This window comes from Gymnodraco acuticeps, unplaced genomic scaffold (assembly GCF_902827175.1).
Source record: "Gymnodraco acuticeps unplaced genomic scaffold, fGymAcu1.1, whole genome shotgun sequence".
Lineage (NCBI taxonomy): Eukaryota > Metazoa > Chordata > Actinopteri > Perciformes > Bathydraconidae > Gymnodraco > Gymnodraco acuticeps.
The window spans coordinates 329,323-351,035 of NW_022991289.1; the positions used below are offsets into that span (position 1 = coordinate 329,323).

Genomic DNA, 21,713 nt, shown 5'->3' on the forward strand with positions numbered 1-21,713 from the left:
TTCTGCTGGGACGGGTCTGCTCTCTGCTACAAGAGTCATAACTAAACAAGGAGAAGCAGCATTTAGTTTTTATGCCCGACCATCTGGAACAAACTCCCTGAATCCTGCAGGTCAGCTGCAACTGTTGATATTTTTAAATCGAGACTAAAAACGTTTCTTTTTGACGCTGCATTTGGATGAGTTGTTCACATTTTAACTGCAGTATGGCTTTTTATCCATGTATTTTATACCTGATTTTATTATCTTTGCTTTTTAAATGCTTGTTTTTAAAATGCCTTTTTATAATGTGCTTGATCTGTATATTGTTCTTAAATGTCGTCTGGCAGATGCTGGTCGGGTCCGGCGAGAGCGCCGAAAGTGTTTATGATTGTGTAAGATTGACAGAGGTTGAGATTAATCATTGTGTGCAAATAATATGTTTGAGCGTGTATATGTCATGACGTTAAGTTGCATTAATTGTACAAGTGTTCCCCCTCCCGTCTTGTCTGTTACTGGTGATGTGGTCACCTGGGGGCCTGTGTTGTCTCCTCCCCCCCCCTGTGTCTTATTGGCCTGATTAGTGTGTGTGTGTGTGTGTGTGTGTGTGTGTGTGTGTGTGTGTGTGTGTGTGTGTGTGTGTGTGTGTGTGTGTGTGTGTGTGTGTGTGTGTGTGTGTGTGTGTGTGGTGTGTGTGTGTGTGTGTGTGTGTAGGCTCTGTTTTCCCTGACAGTGGACAGATAGTGTGTGTGAGATCCTTGTGGCTGCTGACTGTGTTCAGGTGGACATCAATTGAGGCTGTGAATCATGTGCCCATGATTTGAATAAATGCCCACACCGTGTTGTATTTGGACGTTCTGCCTCTGCCTCCTTGTTTGGTCGGGCCGCTCAACGGTCAGCTTCACAGGCGTTCATGTCCTCTCAGAGTCTAGACTAGAGCAATGATATTACTAGGCTTGTTATTCGAGATAAGAGGTTAAAATGTTTAGCTTAATTATGTGCATTTTCTTTCCCTTTTACCTATATTAGTATTTCCAGTTAGTTATTATAGGTGTTTTTTTTGTGGAAAAATAGTAGGCGGTAATGCAAGGTCTGGATGCCAACCGCCTCTTAAAACCGAAAAGAAGAAGTTTGATGTGTTCGTGCCTTCTGGATATTTTCTAATGCAGATTTTTGAACTTATCTTATGGCTTGCTCTGTGGTTGAAAAAAGACTGCCCATAGATACGGGTTGTTCACTAAGTGAAGTTTAATTCTCTATTACATTTATTTTATGGATAATCAGATAGATAATTCTGTTCCACGCTCCAACCCAGTAGGTGGCGGTGTCTGCCTTGACGCTGGTAGCTAGCCGATCTAAAGCTAAAGAAGAAGAAGCAGCAGCAGCAGAAGAAGAAGAAAAAAAGAAGAAGTATAATCAGAAGAAGAAGGAGGAAAAGCACAGCTTTTAGCTGCTGTATTTAAAGGAAGCGCCACACCAGTGGCTTTGACTGAGCCATGCGGTAGGTCGGAACACTCTCCGTGTGGAAGCGGTGCAGGGCAGCCAGTCACTTCCTGTATTGTTTACTTTTATAATTTGTGTCTGTTCAATGTTAGCTGCGGATGACTGTTAGCTAGCTTTGACAAAGACTATGCTGAACTTTATTGCATCATTACGCGGAGGCAGGTCTTCAGTTTTAAAGTGTTCCCCCTGTCAGTAACCGTCCAACGGTCAGCATAATGTTCTATCGTTGGTTACAACCATACGTAAAGCTGCTAATGTGTTGGTGGTTTGCTCAAAGCTTGTTTCAGGTTATATACAGTGCCTTATCATTAGTGAGTGGTTTTATTTGAGAATTCCCTTACACGCCCTGAAACGAGGTGTACCTGGAAATGACTGAGTTACGTTAACAAAAAGCACTACACGTCCTCATGTTGGTGTGAAGCTGTTCCACATGCTGTGATGTTCTCACTCTCAGCACTATAGCTCTGGTTGGATGTCCTCCCACGTGAAGCTTCTGATAGTTTCTTCCTCCAACTGTCTGACAATTATGCTTGCATGATCTGCACTCTGATCAGTTAACGAACGCATATTACTGCAAAGTCTGTTTTAATGGATTCAATATTTGCCTCAACATTTATTATGATTCGGTTATAAAATTCACAATTTTATAATCCATGTTATGATGAGTGCCATATGTGTATACCTGGTTTAGTAACCTACATTTTCAAGAGAATGTTGAAATAATAGTCTAAATATCTCATTGTACTGTATAGTTCTATCCAACCCACAGGTTTAACCCGATCAAATGTCTCAATTTCGAGCTAGAGACCTGAAGTAATGCAAATGACAAGCACCCCTACCTCTGTATCCTTTCCCCTTGATCTCATGTACTTATCTTGGTTTGTGATGTTTGTCCCAAACTAAGGTTCCTGCCTAGGAAGTAGCGCCCCTGCAGGAGGGAGGAAGTGTGTGTCTGTCTTCAAGCCTGGGCAGTGTCGCACAGTGATGGGGCCGAGGAAGAAGGCCTCTAAACCGCAGCCTGTGGTGGGCAGCAGTGGAGGGGAAGTGCTCCTGAGACCCAGTGAGCCCAAAGACTACATCAATGAGCTGTCCCATGAAGTCCTCTGTCATATATTCAGGTACAATGCCATGTGGGGGAGTTGGTATAAATAATGATCAGGAGAAAACAAAGTTTCAGCGGTCAACATGTCTGAAGATTTCAATGTCTCGGACAAATGGGAGAAGATCCAGTCAAATATCATCTGTCTTAAAAAATATTGTTAGGAAGGCTATTTAAAGAATGTCATCTTCAAGGAATTAATATTCATATTTGATTGTAAAGTAGGATATTTCAAATAAAACAAGTCTCTTCAAAACACTTCTGCATGATTTTAAAAAGAAAATAATGTTGAAATGACTAGGCAGTAACACAAATCATTTCCCTCAGCTTTTGGCCTACATATTCTCATAATGGCAGAGAAAGCAGACAAATGGTTATTAAAAACCCGTTTGAATTCACAGTCTACATTGTCTTTCTGTTCAACCTTTATAGAGCCCACCGATCAAACTATAGTTATTATTAATGTTGTAGAATCTGACCTACTAACCTTTCAGCATTTGCAAGTCATTGGTCTGTACGCCATAATATGCACTTTTTTGGTCGCAGTGATATTTATTGACTTAGTTTTAGATAACTCACCTTCAACACCTTTTGAAAATGTTGTTTCATTGTGTTTTAAGCCCACATTTCCTAAATTGAATGTGTGTACATTTAAAGTAGTAGACTGAAATGAGTTACACATTGACCTAAGCCAAAAGTGCGAAAGGTTTAAACGTTGTTTGGTTTCGTAGGTACCTTCCCATGAAGGACATCATGTGTATGGAGTGTCTGTCCAGAAAGCTTCGAGAAGCTGTGACTCTGTACCTGCGCGTGGTCAAGGTGGTGGACCTGTGTGCCGGCCGCTGGTGGGAGTACATGCCTTCAGGTGAGAGCACAACCACTGCTTCCCTTACCAACAAAACCAAACTAAGAGCATGTTCACTTTTTTTTTTTAAAAGTCATTTGTCATTAGTATTTTCTGTAATGTGGTGTAGAAGTATAGGGCCGGAGTATAGGGTTCAGACAATGACTTTGTGGTAGATAAATGCCTCAGATGTCATGTGAGCTGCAACAGGGGGAACTGTAGTGAGAGAAAAGTAAAGTGGTTTTGGAAAGCATCAGGAGAGTGGCAGCAGCTGCAGTGTTCTGCTGAGCGATGGTGAACAGGGAATGGCCACAGTATAGCGTGGGGGGGGGGGCCATGTTGTACTGGTGAGTGTGTTTATGCATGAGCAACCTTTGGTTTGTTTTCATATATGTTGAGCAAATGGTCTGAATGTACTGCTTTTTCTGGGTCAGGCTTTACAGATGGCAGTTTTCTGCTCCTTTTGAAGAAGATGCCAGATCTGGAGCAGCTATATGGCCTCCACCCTCGGTACCTGGAGAGGAGGCGAGTCCGAGCCTACGAGGCTTTCAGTATACCCGGAGTCCTTGAGGCAGTACAAGCCTGTCCCAATCTGCTGGTCAGTATATTTTTGACAATGATTCTCTTCTGCAGCAAGGCTTCCTTGCATCAGGTTTCAATCTATCCAGCTGTACCATGCTTTTGTATTACAAAGAATGCATACTTTTAGCATTCTGTGGCACATAACGGAGTGAGTCATAACAGAGGCTTGTGATGTTTTTATAGTCTGTAGAAAAGTCAGCAGGGCTATTAAACTCTTCTGTTCAGGGGGCCCCATTCTTCAAAAACCTGACCATTGCATAGATATATATATATTATTTATTAAATATATATTTTTAAAGTAAAGAGCTGTATAGTATTTATCAACGAATGTGCAAATGTGAATAGTATTGAGTATACAGCAAGGCACGACCTTGTTGATGAGGCAAGCTGCAGTCGGGTACAAACACATTTTTTCCGTCCTAAGCCTGTTCTTGAAAGGCCCTATACAATTAAAGTTATAATTATTATGAAGAGTGCCAGTATGTGATGCGTCCTCGTGATAACACAAGAGCTATGGGAACTAATGTCACCATTTAATTGTTACATTACGAAGCTTATGTCACATACTCCTTTTTCTCCTTTGACACCCTGATGGTGTCGCTGCGCTGTTAGAAAGCTGAATGTATTTGTAGGATTCAACATTTGGATTTGTCAAATTACTATTCCAGGAAAAGTGTTAACGAGCAAGCTTTCAACTGGATATCTGTGTCTTCCTAAGTGAATAGAGATGTGAATCAAGCTATCGCCATTACAGCTAAGCACACTGTCTACCGGAAGAAAAACAGCTAGCAAGTGGACCTTGCATTTTGATGGGTTTTGTCAAATAACTGGATTTTCCTGAATTCCAGGGCGTGGAGACGTCCCATCTGGAGCTAGTGGAAGCCATATGGAACTACATGCCTCAGGTTCATATACTGGGGAAGTTCCGCAACCGTAACGGGGCCTTTCCCATTCCTGCTGAGAACAAACTGACCATCCCCATAACTGCAAAGATCCAGACCCTACATCTCGTGGGTAAGAAACGCCACAATAAACCGAAATCTCCTGCTACTGCCTACAAATTGCAGCTGAAATACAATCAATTGAAATATGTAAATCCATTTATTCTCATTAGTGCAGGAGCTTGTGGGGCTTGTAAATGCACCTGGAAGGGCCATGTCGTGTCACCTTAGTTTGAAAAACAGCAGCACTGTAATTGATGAACTTCACAAAGTGTCTGTTTGTTGTAGGTGTGAATGTCCCAGAGATCCCCTGCGTGTCCATGCTGCGCCATCTTTACCTGAAGTGGGTCCGCCTCACCAAACCTCAGCCGTTTAAGGACTTCCTGTGTGTGAGCCTGAGAACCTTTGTCATGCGCAACTGTGCAGGGCCAACTAACTCCCTCAAATACGTTCCCCTGGTAACGGGTTTAGCATCAGCTCGGAACCTTGAGCAGTTGGAGCTGGTGAGGGTTCCCTTCCTGGGGGGGCTGATCCAACATGTGGTGGAAGACAGCTGGAGGTCAGGTGAGGAGGGCGCGTGTGTGAAACAAAAAAAAGTATATTATTTACAAAAAGTAATTATAAAATGTAATTATGGTTGGAAAGTGTCATAGAATGTTTTATGATTGTACAAACCCCAATTCCAATAGAGTTGGGACGTTGTATTGAACGTAAATAGAAACAGAATACAATTATGTTCAAAGCATTTTTGACCTATATTCAATTGAATACACAACAAAGACGGTGTCTGTGATGCTGCGTATGTGTCTCTCCAGGAGGATTTCGGAACCTCCACACCATTGTGTTTGGAGCGTGTAAGAACTCTCTGGAAGTGGACCTGGGTTACCTCATCATCACTGCTGCTCGCAGGTGCTCAACCATTAGCCAGTTCATTCAACTAGCTCCATGTACAGCTAGAGTTTTCATAGAAGAACCACAGGGTTCCACTTTATGGTCTAGTTGCCGGCAGTGTGAACTGTTGGAGGAGGGCTGATCATTTATTCCGGCAAATTACTCAGACCTACTAATTGACCTATGTAAGTTTACTGCTTGGCTCAGATCCACCAACGTCAGCAAGATCTCACCTCTATTAACTCCTGAAGAACCAGGTTCAATTAACTGCTGTTTCAATTCAGACAACTCTCTTAAATCTGTTTAAGCGATCCCGAAGGATTTTGATATCAGTAATGAGGTGTGGCCCTACCTAAGTGTGAGTGTGGCAGATGTGCATTTCTTACCTTTCAAGCAGGAGAGGAGAGCACAGATGTCTTTTAAGTTGTCCCAGTCCAAAAGGTGGGATCAGTTTATTTGAAGAAAAACTGGTCCACACTTGAACAGGGTTTTACCTTCTCTCGTTACAATATGACAATCATATAAAACACATCATGCTGGGGTCATTTTCTAATCTGAAACCTTAATTCATAGTTTTGACATTAAAGTCTTCCGACTTCTAGGCCCGGAATCTCCTCACGGATCGCCGGGCCTACACATTCACACCTATAGCCTGACAACATTCAGAGGCGGTTCCTCGTAAATGGTCAGTGTGATCTAACAGTTTCAAACTTTCATCCAACAATTCACTCAGCTTCAAAGAAATTCGAGCAATATTTACCAAGTTTGAGAGAACCTTACAGAGGAAAAAGCCAGCTCTCCAGGGAGAGAGCATACCGGGGAAAACCCCCCCTCTCTCCAGTTTGCTCCCTCTCTGCTAGTGTTTTTATGCTCAAATCAGGACAGAAAACCCTAAAGACACCTCCTCCATACCCATATTTGTGGAAACTGGGCATGGCCTCTAGTGTAAAGGACTTGCAAAAATATTATTCTCGGCTATGGCATAAACACATTTTTGGGGCCTTTAGTATTTCTCCTAAAATACAGGAGCCCCCCCCCCCTCCCTGTGTACTGCTGTGAGGGAAGAAACTGTTTCCTCTCTCTCATCAGTGACACCCATAAACCATAATAGGCCTTACACTCAACTTAACAAACCACTTGTGTTTTGTTTATACTGTAAATATAGAAAATCATAAAATATGAAGCATTTTCATTTTGGGTTATACAAGAATATAATTGATTATAACTCATTTTCGTTTTCTTCAACCTAATATGGAGATCTCAACAGAACCCTGAAAGGTTGAGTGCACAAAAGTTTGGTGGCAAATTGCCCAACATATGCAAGTTAGCATCCGACAGTTTGAATGTGCTAGGGACCCGTACTATACATTTCTAACTTAAAACGTTGGGGGTACTCAACTCAACAATTCCTGGTTAACAATAGGACTCTATGAGCTGGCTACTACACTATTAGGGTAGATGTTGGACACACTGTCCAGCCACTGTACAGAGCACAGCATAAACACCAGGACATGGAAGTAAGAAGCTCACTGATACCCAGGTTAACATGGAGTTGAAAAAAAAACCTTATTGAACCTGCCCTTACCTTCAGAGCTCTAACGGTTCCTAATGACATGATTTGTGTCTGTTCAACAGGCTTCACGAGCTGCGTATCCAGCCTTCTCTGACCAAAGATGGCGTCTTCTCAGCCCTGAAAATGGCTGAACTAGAGTTTCCTCAGTTTGAGACACTTCATCTGGGATATGTGGATGAGTTCCTGCTGCAATGTAAGTTTCCTCCAAATGTCTTCAGCAGAACTCAGATCATGTTTCCTTCCCTGAAAGAAATCAGCATTGCCATGCTCTTTCTTCTTGTGCTTGATTTCCATGTTAATATATTATGATATTATCAAACAATAGACAACCATGGCTCTCCTTCTCTAGCTGCTGTAGCTTTTCTTTCTTTATGAATGTGTAGGTAAGATGACTCATTCGGAGCTGGTGAAGTATGGCCTGGCTGATGTCATTGAGAACCCAGGCATCATCACTGATATTGGAGTGAAGGTAGTGAACGAGGTGTTCACTAACATCAAGTACCTGCTGATCTACAATTGTCCTCACCTGCATAACCCTCATCACTGGATCACAGGTAACACTCCACAGACATCACTGGTTGCCTGAAGTATGTCTCTCAAGGCGCTAATATTAATGTGGGCTCTATGTAATAGAAGTTGTATTTTGCTGCTGTCTTTAGTCTTTCAGTTGTTGCTTTGTTGTAGTGCTGTGTGTAGCTGTTATCTCTGCCTTTGTCTGTCCTCAGATCAGTCCAGATGGAGTCGTCTGGTCGATCTCACTCTGGTTCGCTGTCATGCCATCAAACTGGAATCCTTTTCCCAGTTCATAGAGGCACTTCCCAGCCTGGAGTTCATCTGTCTGGACCAGATGTTTAGAGAACCACCCAAGGTATACACTACATATATATATTTATATTTCTCCCCCTCAGATCCCTTGAAGTAGACAGCTGTGTGTGTTTTCGCCTCGTAGTTTTTCTGTCCAATTAGAGATTTTTTTAAAACACAAGTTAGCTGTTTTTTTCCTGTCATGGTCAACATTTTTGGTTTCACGAAGATACCACTTTACATCACATATTATTTAGCTGACACTTTTCTTCAAAGCGACTAAAATACCCTAGACATGCCTATCGACCAGCCCAATTGGACATTTAGTCAGGACTCATCACATAATGAGTTGTTATCGCCAGGTGAAGAGCACAGCAACCCTCCATGGCTGAGTAGTTGTAATGAAAAGGGGAAACAACTGAATGCTTTCAACAACAACAATGGACTGAGACTATTGTTTTTGAAACCATTGTATGTGCTCATGCATGTTCTGCGTGTCCTGTGTGAGACAGGGCTGTGCCAGGGTGGGTCTGAGTGCAGGGACTGGTATCGGCGTGTCCTCAGCACTTGTCAGCAACCAGAACTCCAACAACGACAATGATAACAACAACAACCACCACCACCACAACAATGAGCCCAACATGCCCCCTGCCCCTCCACCTGTCAACATCATCAACAACAACAACCAGAGACAGCAGCAGGAGCACAATGGCAAGTCCTACCTGCAGTCCTAGGGGAACAGCAGTTCAACACAGCAGCAACATACTATTGTGGACTTTAGCTTCTGGAGTCTTAAAACAACCTTACCTTTTTCAACCCTTAGTCTTTAGAAAGTACACCTGAACCTTTCTGGGATTATGATAGTGCTCTGCCGGAGATGAAGTGAGCTAAGTGTGATTCAGTGAAGTGATTCAGACTCGGACATTTTAAGGTTGTGCAACATTCTATCACCAACAATCTGAATGCAGTGTATTTAGTAGATAACTTTCAGATCTGTCAATAGCTTCTGGGAGAGAGCATCTAATCAGAATCAGATATCCTTTATTGGTCCTACAGATAGGAAATGTAAAATCATAGAGCAGTGCAGACAAATCAACATTAGTAGAGTAGCATATTAAATTAGGAGTTTATTTAATAACATTGTTAATATAAACAAATCTAATGAACACACGTCTGTGGTAAGAAATAAGTAGCAGCATCATAAAAAAGTGAACATATGAAAGTAACATCATTCATTCATAAATATAACTGTCATCTCTCAACAGTGCTGAATATTGAAGTATCAACAAGTAATAACAAAAGTAAACGGTATACCGTAATAGCAACTATTGTACAACAGGGTGGTTATAGTCAGTATTGGTGTCTGGTGCTGTACCAGGGACTGTGGTGATTGGTATGTAACAAATGTTTATTTTCACTGCAGCAGCAGAGGTAAATGGGATGGAGGATGAGGAAGAGGAGGAGGAGGTGATGTTGGAGGAGGAGAACATGGAGCATCAAATGGAGCTGAAAGGAGCACAAGGGGAGGTGAGAGCTGAGGGGGCGGACGCAGCTCCAGGGCCCAGTCGTCTGGCTGAAACGCCACAACGTCCCGACGAGGAGCAAGCAGGTTTGCAGCTTGTTTGTTTGTTGTTGACAGTAGCAGGGGTTAAATGTAATATTGGCGTACACTCAGTTTTTATGTAGTAAATGGAAGCATTAACTTCCTCAGTGTTGTATCGACTGGGAAAGCTGAGTTCTCCTGCTGCAAAGTCTGATCTGTCTGCCAGGAGGCAGGACCTGCAGGCTCACCTGCCACCAGTGTGCGAAATACCCGTCAATAATCGGGGGGGTCCCCATCTCCCGTTTATTGCTCAATATACCGGTCAAGATTTCTCAATATGCAGTAGGCCTATACAATATTTCATGGATGCAAGCCAAGACAATCCGTAGTCTATAGCAGCGTTTCTCAACCGGGGCGCCGTCCTTCCGTCAAATAATTCTATATTCTGACGTTCATATGAATGAATGAATACGCGACCGTTAAAGAGCCGTCTGTTTTCGATTCTATGCGAGGAAATGCTTTTGCCAGCCAAAATAGAAGGTATTTGTGAATTAATGTTTTGAATTATGAATACTGGACATAAGCTTAAAAACATGTTAGTGACAAATACATATTATAATTCGAGACCCCCCTCAAATGTTGCTGTTGAGGCTTTCAGGGGGGCTCAGGTGTTAATCAGGGGGGTCGAGCTCCCCCGAACCCCCCCGTATTTCGCACGCTGCCTGTCACTATGTATCTGGGGAGCCAGGGGGCTACGTGCTCTATGCTGTTTCAAAACTAAACTTCCCTGTTCTCTTTGCTTGTACTCTAAACTAGTTATGTTTCCAAGACCCATGCATTGCATCGGGTCATTGTTGGCATGGTACTCTGCAAACAGGAGCAATCCGCTTTCTCAATGTAGCTTGTTGGACATCCACATAAAAGTTGAAATAATTTCCTAAATACATCAGCCGTCTAATCAAGGATTTCTTCATGCTCACACGTAAAAAAAGAAAATGCTTTTCCTAATAATTTTGGATGTCTCCTGATCTGTCTTTCCCAATTCCAGGTCCCAGTGGCTTAGTACAGCAGAACAGAGCAGCAGGGGCAACTGTTCCAAAGCCCCCCCCGGTCATCTCAGACTCTGACAGTGAGGAAGAGGAATGTCTTGTATCAAGGCTAATGCCAGCTTCCTGTTTGCAGCAGCCAGCTTCCTGTGCAGAAGGTAACAGTATTTCACAGAACACCAGTCATTATAACCATTACATATCACAATGGGTTGTGGGTGTAGACTGGGGTCAGTAACACAACAGCTACAGTATAAGGGCTTCTTGTTCAATACAAAAAAGGATCTACACACAAATGTGGCTAGTGGTTTAAAACAAAGAGCTTGGGTTGTCCCATGTATGTAAATAAACATGTATGTGTTTCCAGGGAAAGGAAAGACTCCTCTGAGGCGGAGCAACAACGTGGCCGGATCAGCGGCAGACTCGCCTGACCTGACGAAGGCTCAGCTGTCAGAGAGCAGCTGTGAGAAGAGCTGCCAGGTGACCAGTGAACAGATCAAAGCCGACATGAAGGCTGCTGCTGCTGACACCAGCAGGAGGACTAGTGCTAAAGGAACAGAGGCTGCTGCTCGCCTCGGGGGGGACACTGGGACAGGGCGGGGCCCTGGAGGGAGGCCGCTCACTGGCTCTGCTGCCTGGGCTGGACCTGGAGCAGCCTCTTCCAGGCAGGTAGGTGGATGTGGGAGGGTGGTGATGGGGACCTCCCACAGAGCAACTACAACCACTGAGAGAGCAACAGGAACTGGCAGGCCAAGTGAGGGCCCAGAAGGCCCCTCTGGAGCAGGGACTGAGAAGAGCTCTGGTTGTGTGGACAACGGGGCTCCCAGGTGTGCTGCTGTCAACCATGCCTACAGGAGAGCATCACTGCTGCCTGCACAGGGAGAGAGACCAGCCCCCCCCCCGGGATCTGCCCCTGCTGACGGGTCAGGGTCACAGAACGGAGACAAGGACTTTGTTCCTAGAAGACCTTTGACCCGATCTTGCACTCGTATGACCCCTGTGTCGCTGGTATCTGAGACAGGTAACTGAACACAGAACACACTGAATGTCCCATGATCATCACTTCAAGGGAGTGGCACTGATCGTGCTTTCCTTTATGTGCCAAGGCTTGGGTTTGTAGTTTCATGGAGCCCAGCAAGTGGTGGTTCTGCACTCAGTGTTTCAATATGCCCCCCTTCTAAATCAAATGAGAAACAAAGAAATTCAAAATGACTTTAAAAAGGTCATTAACCTCTAATCTACCCTCAAAATCCATTGAAAGACTATAGAGATCAAATAAATAACTACACAAGATATCATGAGGGTTTTTATATTCATTTAAAGATTTTTAGGGGCTTTTGTTTATTTGCTCATGCGTACCATTGCTTTACCCATAAGTCATGGTATGGACATAAACATGTGGCATACACCAAATGGATGTAGTCTGTGGAGGTTAACAATGACTGAATCTGTGTATTCAACATGATACGTTTAATGTAGTCTCTCCAAAGGGTTTATGTCCATGAAGGGACAGAGCTCTGTTATGCAAACGAGTCGGGTGTTAATATGAACTAATATAAGTACCACTACATGCATATATATGCCAGCACAGCTACGGAAAGTCATTTATTTAATTATCTCTACAAAAGGATATTATGTCATTTGAGTATTGTTGCTTGAATTCCGATCCCTCAACCTGCAGTTGCTCAAGGTGGAACTCCAACAATTTCCCAAAATCTCAGTTTGCTAGTGTTGCCAAGTTCTTCTGCAATTGTGATAATAAAGCCTTTGGTGTCCCGGGGAGATGGAGTGGTTTCACTGGAGTCAGCTGGCTGGGTCTGAAGATAACACCAAATATAAGCTGTGACTCTAGTCCTCTGCTTGAGGCTAGCGGCTCGAGGCTCCATAGGCCACTACTGGTCTGCACTGACGTTGCAAGATATAAAGAGTATACAGACAGTTTATTATTTAAAACGATTATAAAGTTATAGTGTATATTTGAATTAACGCTATAACTGAGTTTGTTTAAGGTGATATTTTTGTTTATGTTAAGATCTTTCAAGAGCCAGGCCTCGAGTCGCAGTGAGGAGGAAACGAATGGCTGACAAATCCACCAGCACCTCGGACCCTGTCACAGAGGACGACCACGTACAGGTACACACACACACACACACACACACACACACACACCATTTTAACTGCAGGGGCATATGCAAGAGACATTTATTTATTTATTACATTAAGTAGTAACTATTATGGGGGGTGCGCAACTTCCAACAGGAGTCATTTGGGGGGGCTCTCGGAGTAAAAGGTTGGGAACCCCTGTTCTAGTCAATGTTTATCCCTGTTAAACCAGTGTCATGAATTCACTGTCATTCCAACAATATGTTGTGTGTGTATATGGACTGTAAATAGTGTATTGTAACGTTCTAAAAGCAAAATTATTATTAAGTTAGTTTTTTTTAAATTAAAGTTTAATTTAGATTTTGTTCCCCTGGGGGGAGCCAAAGTGTTGCAGTTGGGGCTTAGAAGAGAGCCTCATGTTCGTCGTCTAACATCAGAACCCTATGGTAGCCGCCTTCTGTGGCTCTATTGATCAGGATGCACTTGTGGGGGGGGGGGGGCGGGGTGGGGTTTAACACTGACTTTCACTGCTGTTTGGTGTACCCTGTGGGTACTGAGAGGTTTTTGCTGGTGCATGTTTTGTCTCTGAAGAGTGTGTGTACTCTGTGTGTACTCTGTGTGTACCCTGTGTGTGTTCTAGGCCTGTCCCGAATAAAAAATGTCGGGCTCCGGATATTCGGTAGTAATCAGCAGCGAATATTCGGCCCGCGCGCTAACCACTTGTTTATTCACGGCATTCATTTTGTTATTCTACAGTAGGCTATTGTTGTTTTATAGTTATAGAGAACCGCAGTGACGCGTCCTAAAACCCGAATGTAAACTCCTTCCGGTTCCTTCGTCAAAAACCAATGCAATTTCTCCATAGGATTTTGGAAAATAGCTCGAAATAAGGTCTGTGGTTGAGACACATTTAAGAGACGGATCACGTTTTGTTCAGCCGGATAATATCCACATGTCTACCCTAAAATTATAATTTTTGAATCATAAATCTAGTCACCAGAAGCAAAATGCTAACGTTATGCTATAAACGAACTACAGCAGGGTCGCTGCTTCAACGTCACGCCAACTTAAGATCCATATTCAAACATACAGATTGTAAAGGGTACAAGTTGAAGCGTTTGTTTGAACAGTTTGCACGAGGCAGGGACTTGCTTTCAAGCAGAACAGGGCAAACAAACTTAGCGGGAGTGTTTTACGTGTTCGGTGTAATGACGTACAATGGCCTGGACAACTTCTGTAGTCCTATTCAGCCACTTGTTAACAACCATCGTTTTTCAGACACTGTGACGAAGGTAACTTCGTCACTTGACTGATGGCTTCGGGCCTTGTAATATTGCACATGTGGTTTAGTTTGAAAGTGTTCCCCCTCCCATTTTGTTTGTGGCTGGTGATTGTGTTCACCTGGTGCCCTGTGTTGTCTCCTCCCCCCCACCTGTGTTTTATTGGCCTGATTAGTGTGTGTATTTAGGCTCTGTTTTCCCTGTCAGTGGACAGGTAGCAGCCACAAGGATCTTGCACACAGACTGTGTTCAGGTAGACAGTAATTGAGGCTGTGAATCATGTACCCATGGTTTGAATAAATGCCCACACCGGGTTGTATTTGGACGTTCTGCCTCTGCCTCCTTGCTTGGTCGGGCCGCTCAACGGTCAGCTTGTCACAGACACGTAAAATCTTCAAAAATCACCAGTGCTGATGTATTTAATGTTGTAGAACAAAACGTGATCGGTCTCTTCAATTTGTGTCAAACACAGACCTTATTTACAGATATTTTCCAAAACCCTATGGAGAAATCCCATTGCTTTTTGTCGAAGGAACCGGCAGTGGTAAAATGCTAACTTACTTCCGGGTTTTAGGATGCGTCACTGCGGTTCTCTATTTGTTAATGTATACAACCCAATTTGTGTTCTTTGAAATTGAAAAGGATATTGCATTGTTTGTGTTACTTTCGTTGCAGTTGTATATGTCTTAAGTGTAATTTGGCTTGGCTTCCTATTTTGTATGGACATGCTTTTATTGTGAAGGAGAGTTAGCGCTGTTGACAGGAAGTTGTTGTTGCTATGGAAATAACGTGATGGAGATTAACGGAGAAAAAGTAATATAATAATAACTACATATAAAGACAGAGAAAGTCAACGATAACGTTTATGGTTAAGTGTTAGCACCCCCCGAAGAGGCACAAGCTCTAACGTTGATATTGGAGTTTTCAATAAATTAAAAATAAATAAAAAACCGAATAATGAAATTGAAACCCGAATAGTACTCCAACGAAGGGATATTCGGGTACAGCCCTAGTGTGTCCTGTGTGTACCCTGTGTGTGTGTCCTGTGTGTACCCTGTGTGTAATGAGATGTTTTTGCAGGTGTTGTCTCTGAAGAGTAAGAACCTGGTGGGCATCACTCTGACTAACTGTGGAATCACTGACCTGGTCCTCAAAGACTGCCCCAAGATGATGTTCATACATGGTAACAAATTATTTTATTACTTTCTCATATAAGAGACAAGTCATTTTGTTTCCGGAGTAAGACAGAAGTTATTAGTATCCAAACATTATTTGGTACCTAACTTTTAGCAACACAATCTTTGATTTTACACAGTCATTTTTTTTGGGGATAAGTTGCAAATATTACAGCAATCGCACTGTAGGAATACCAATACATCAGCCACACTGTCTGCCATGTTGGATATGTGTTTTATAGAGTCAGTATTAACAGCTCAGTTGTTCGGACATCTTATATCCAGTGTCCTGCGTTGATATAAATGAGTCAAACATTATGACAACACAACTTCGTTCCTCTCCTACAAGGCAGTACAGTCCTCTCTAAATGACTCCAGTTTAAAAAGCTAATGTCGGCAGGGTAGGTTCAGTCTTTGTCCGAATCATTCAGTCACAACGTGCTCCGTGTGTTTCCTCCCTCTGCCTGTAGCCACCAGATGTCGAGTGTTGAAGCAGCTGCGAGTGGAGAGCGCACCCATAGTGAACCGCTTTGATTTCGCCCAGTGTAAGAAGCTGGACATGGAACAGGTCCTGGATCAGATACTGAGAATGCCTCCTGAGAGGAACCGCATCATCTACATGCGCCCTATGCACCAGGTAGGTCCTCTTTATGCTAACCATGAAAGCATCTTGAGATCTGGATACCAAACAGTCTGCTGACGCTCAGTGGCCAGCCGTATGCGCCAAAATGAAATCTTCCCCCATAGATCTCCATTTTGAAAGAGGCTAAACACCAATATACTGTATGGATTTAAATTCGTTTTCAACCAAATATTATTATTATTATTGCAAACAAATATATTAACATTTTTTTTACTGCTTTCAGTTTGTAGATGAGTTTTATGCAGCAAATGGAGAAACATCTCCTACATCTGTTAGACAAACTTCCCATGTTTTCCATAAAGTTGAAATGCTTCTTCTTATACTTCCCCTGTTCTCTCTCCTCTCTTTAGATTGACTCTGTGGGATTGGAGCGTCAGCTCTTCCAGGGGCCCTATCCCTATCACATCGCCATAGTGCATGAGTTCAGCAACCCTCCCAATATACGCAATAAGGTTCGCATCCGCAGCTGGATGGACACTATAGCCAACATCAGCCAGTAAGTTCTGATCTGATATCGGGGGAATTCTGTCAGACATCAGTCCCTTATTACCCTCTGCTTTCTATCTGAACACTTCTCTCCTAAGTGTTATTCTATATGAGAGTGTTATGACATAGTTACATTTAGTAATATGAATGACCATTCTGGTGACCTCAAAGTAAGCCTATCAGGTGACCTCAAAGTAAGCCTATCAGGTGACAGGTGACCTCAAAGTAAGCCTATCATTTTCTGTTCATTTTCTGAAAATGTAAATAGATATTCATTCTGCAGGCCAGACACACCAAACGGACATTAGAGAGCAGTGGGGACGATGTTCTAACATCGCAAAGACTGAGCACCAGCATTCTGTGCCTGCAGGAGAGGAAGTCACCTTCATATTATGTAGAAGTGATTCTAAAGAGACAACCGGAAGATCTCAAACGGCGGATATTCAAAAAAGCAACGAGAGGTGTTAGTGGATGACATGTTGGGGTCATGGTAAGGGATGGGGACTTTACATGGAGAAATTGGATGCAGCAGAAACGGAAAGATATCTAATGAAATCAACAGTAAAAAACTTTAGACATTGTCACTGAGCAAGTATAAGGCCAAATCAATTTGAAACACAACCTGATTGATCTGTGTGTCATTGTCTCAGGGAGTTGATCAAGTATGAGTTCTTCCCCGAGGCCTCAAGAACAGAAGAGGATGTGAAGAAGTATCCCAAATACCCCTGGGGCCGGGACATCTACACACTGGAGGGTAAGACTGTGACCCCCACATTAACCCCCACTCCTTTCTAGTGCCCCACTGAAGGTAGACACACACATTCACATCCACCAAACCTGCGCTGTGGCCAGTTACACATTCAGATCAGGTGATGCTTACATACACTCAGGAACACTGTACAGAACACACCAAATTGCACAATTTTATGGAAGAGTACACATGTGAATTTTTAGGTCTTACATATAAGTCAGAATTCTGACTTTTATCTGACTATAGATGACGTAAAAATGCTCTTTTGGTAAGATCTCAAATGTTTTCACGTGGCCCTAATCCTCCTCTGTACATGTTCATATCCCTTAACCTGTTTAAAGGTAGGGTAGGTAAGAATGGGGAAACCAGCTCGAGTGCGCTAGAATTTGAAAGTACGCAACCGGAAAAAATCTGCCCCTTCCTTCAGACTTCCTTACAGAGCCCCTCCTCCAACACACACGAACGCGCACATGACCAATGAGGGCACAAGATAAGTTTGTGCACGAGATAGAAGGCTGACCGGCAGGTAGGCCATCCAGTTACTTTAGCCGGGCCGGCTCAGATGATTGGTCGTGCTTTTTACAGTACCACGGCTTCCACAGATGAAATATTTGTATGTATTTATTGTCAAAGCATTTAATATATTCATTGCTATCGGGATGTTAAGAGCATTCCATGAAATATAACAAAGTGTTTCTGAAGGGAATTACCTACCCTACCTTTAAGCCCCGGAAGCTGTGTCTCAGGGCTTAACATTTAACAACCTATTAATGTGTCATACCCACATAACGGGAAGAAACTCAGCTAACTGACCATATGAACAATTTTTACCGAAACACAACTCTAACGCTGAGTGTCTGAATTAGCACTAAGCCAAAGAGTGCTAATGCACTTAGCCCATAACTCACGGTAGAAATATTGTATACTTCATCGGATCTGCACAAACAAGATATCATATGAAAGCTGAGATTCCACCGATTCTAGAGGTATAAGTATCATCACTATGCGACCAAAACCTGTGGTAGCAAAGGCAAAACCAGATGACACAACTTGGCTTTACGGGGCCATAACGGCAAATACGTCTTACCTTTGCTGTTTCTGATCAAAAGTTGTGTTCAATGGCATTAAAACGCATATAAACGCTGCTGAAGGTTAATCCAATGTCTGTCACTTTGAAATGATTACTGATAATCCATCATAACATTTATGTCAAAAACTGAGTTTTCATATAGAGTATGAGAGCTGTAACCCAGCTTCCGGTTTTGGGCATGCAGGCTGCGCATCCTCTCATTCACCAATGGTAATGTTTAGATGGATTCAGGAACTTCCCCTCGATTCTATTGGCTCTAACAGTTCAAAAGAGGTGTCAATCACCAAAATCGACCGATGGGTTCCAGAGATATGGCAAATCCACCCAAATGACCCCAGAAGTGGGTTTCTTTTTCTAAACCTCTCTAAAAAGGTCAAATTTCACTTGTTTTGCATCAATCTTGATACAGGGTACTTATTATATGTTATAGTTTGGATTCCTAAAGCTTTTAGTCTACTATCCCATCATCCAAGTGTGGTTTTCACTATAAGTAATGGGTTTCTTTGGACGTACACTATAATTTACATTGTTTTACTATGTTCAATCTGAATTGACTTTAAAATATAAACATCTATATTGATTCTGACATTTCTACATCCAACTCACAGGTGTATCATTGCTTTGAGAAAAAAGATTATTAATTTTCCCCTTTTAGAAGTGAAGATATATCATTTGTTCAGGGAATGTCATTTTCGAGCCTGAGACCTGAAAAACAGGCTCAGGGCTTAACAGGTTAAAAATAAAGAAAGTACCATTCTCCCAGTTGAACTCATGGTATAGGGATCAAAATAAGTTATTTAGCAGGTAAATTATTTTGCCCACACAGATCTGTTTTAAAGATAAGAAACCTTTTTCTGTGCTACACCAAAACTTCAGTATAGAAGATGTATTCCATTCTGATTAGGGAGGAAGTGTCTACTGTGCATTCAATAACTGACGTAGAGTGCTAAGTCTCTTCTGAATGCACCACATAGAAGGAACGAAGGATAAAGAATGTATGGTTTCAGTCAAAACTAAATAAGTCGAATGGGATGACCTAACTGACCATATTATACCTGAACAACCAATCAGCTGTGTGACAGGACACATGTGCTTCAGTCATCAAACGTTCTTGTTCAAAGCAAGTGTTTTGCTGTTGTTGTTTAGGGGTGGTGGACGAGGCCCCCTACAGCATGATAACAGACTTCCCCTGGCTGAGGACCCTGAGGGCAGCGGACCCCAACAGCTACGCCCGCTACGACTTTGAGGACGATGAAAGCAGTGAGTGCAGTCATCCATCTCTCCTTTAGTACACTCCCTGGGATTGATCCCTGAATGTACACAATTCATGAGCATTGCCCCTGTTGCTGACAAAAAAACATATAAACACTTTTCCTCTTTGTTGTGTTGTGTGTAAGCCACCATCTACGCACCCAGGCGTAAAGGCCAGCTGTCAGCCGACATCTGCATGGAGACCATCGGGGAGGAGATCTCAGAGCGGAGACAGAGCAAGAGAGGAGTCTTTCAGAGGGTCGTAGTCCTGTTCCTCCATCACTGTGACACACCAGGAGAGCCTGTGGACGATGACTACATCTAGACTCACCAGACACTGTCCAGCTGAGCTCCTGACTAGAACTCCTTTTTATGGTTTCATTCGTCTGCTGGATGAGGTTCACATAGCTGACGCTGATTTTCTCATTATTTGAGAAACATCTAAAAGCATTCATGAGCGTCCTAGAACCATACATTTTCAACTAAAAGAAACGTTTAGAATATATGATTTGCTTTCAATATGGCAGACGGGCAGATAGGAATAAGACCTGTCGCTGATCTGTTCCAGTTAAAGTGTTTTATTGACATGCAGAGGAGGGTTCTACTGGTGGCCTGATCACCTGTCAGTCTGCCTACCTCTCACACATGGCCTTAGTCAGAATTATTATTGAATATATTTTAAATGTAGGTTATTCTTTGAGTTCTGAATGGTGATCAATATGAGTAATACTGTATTTTACCTCAGCGAGCATTAAATGGAGAAGAGTCAGATTTTGAGTAGATATGGAGCTGAACAAAGTCTTCGAGCCCCACTGGAAGTGGGCTACATCGTGCTGCTCCCAATCTCACCTAACCAGCCTGACCTGGATACAAATCACAACACTTCCATGCAGATGTAATGTCTCTTATGTTAAGATGGTATGGTTACCACTGACTAAGCAGCGTAAAGGAAGAGCTGGGCTTTGTTACAGTTTGACCTTTCCCAACGACAAAACGAGAACACAACATCTTCCTGGTTGGCTGGTCAACCAGATTACGTAGCTTTAATTTGTTGCCCTTTACCTTTCTCTACTACTGAACCATCAAGCTATTTTTGAAATCTTTTCTCAGAATTTATTTTCGTTTCCTACGTCCAGTGGTGCCCTGTAGGAGAGACTGATGTGGAAAGGGGCGAAGGTTTGAAAAGAAACGTGGTTATAAATCAACAGTGGATGTTTCCTATCAGAGGAACTGATGTGTGTGCAGGTTGAACGAGTCGATCTGTGTGTGCAGGTTGAACGAGTCGATCTGTGTGTGCAGGTTGAACGAGTCGATCTGTGTGTGCAGGTTGAACGAGTCGATCTGTGTGTGCAGGTTGAACGAGTCGATCTGTGTGTGCAGGTTGAACGAGTCGATCTGTGTGTGCAGGTTGAACGAGTCGATCTGTGTGTGCAGGTTGAACGAGTCGATCTGTGTGTGCAGGTTGAACGAGTCGATCTGTGTGTGCAGGTTGAACGAGTCGATCTGTGTGTGCAGGTTGAACGAGTCGATCTGTGTGTGCAGGTTGAACGAGTCGATCTGTGTGTGCAGGTTGAACGAGTCGATCTGTGTGTGCAGGTTGAACGAGTCGATCTGTGTGTGCAGGTTGAACGAGTCGATCTGTGTGTGTGCAGGTTGAACGAGTCGATCTGTGTGCAGGTTGAACGAGTCGATCTGTGTGTGCAGGTTGAACGAGTCGATCTGTGTGTGCAGGTTGAACGAGTCGATCTGTGTGTGCAGGTTGAACGAGTCGATCTGTGTGCAGGTTGAACGAGTCGATCTGTGTGTGCAGGTTGAATGAGTCGATCTGTGTGTACAGATGTCATGGATGACCACATGCTTCCATGGAGTTTATATGTTTATAACGAAAGAACAAGACTATTTCACATTGAAAAATAAAATAACGGAAAAATAAAGCCATTGACTGGTGTTCATTATTAGATCTTCATATTATTTTATACTATTTATATTGGACATGAAAATGGCTCTGTTGATGGTTTAAATGGAAGGGGGTTATTTTTTATATTTATACATTTGTAATACTCTTACCAACATGGGACTGGTAATGATTGCATTATACAAAATGCATGTTTATTATTGTTGCAACAATCGGA

General features: G+C 42.9%; 1 protein-coding gene across 5 annotated transcripts; it reads left to right on the forward strand.

The window, feature by feature from the left end:
* The first annotated feature begins 1,331 nt into the window (after positions 1–1,331).
* fbxo38 (F-box protein 38) lies at positions 1,332–21,515 on the forward strand. 5 transcript variants are annotated; one of them, XR_004571512.1, is made up of 22 exons: positions 1,332–1,477; positions 2,384–2,597; positions 3,310–3,443; positions 3,857–4,020; positions 4,853–5,018; positions 5,234–5,509; positions 5,761–5,854; positions 7,472–7,602; positions 7,793–7,963; positions 8,135–8,277; positions 8,726–8,924; positions 9,637–9,822; positions 10,805–10,960; positions 11,170–11,823; positions 12,835–12,935; positions 15,266–15,368; positions 15,831–15,997; positions 16,354–16,499; positions 17,140–17,243; positions 19,477–19,590; positions 19,728–21,285; positions 21,392–21,515. XR_004571512.1 is itself a non-coding variant. In XM_034240055.1 (21 exons), the coding sequence occupies exons 2-21, from the start codon at positions 2,464–2,466 to the stop codon at positions 19,750–19,752; spliced, it is 3,384 nt and encodes a 1,127-aa protein (XP_034095946.1). In that variant the 5' UTR covers positions 1,332–1,477; positions 2,384–2,463; the 3' UTR covers positions 19,753–21,515. The 5 variants fall into 5 exon arrangements, 4 of the variants coding, with proteins under 4 accessions (XP_034095946.1, XP_034095947.1, XP_034095943.1 ...); XM_034240055.1 differs by having other exon boundaries at positions 19,712–21,515; XM_034240056.1 differs by having other exon boundaries at positions 19,715–21,515.
* Positions 21,516–21,713: the final 198 nt, after the last annotated feature.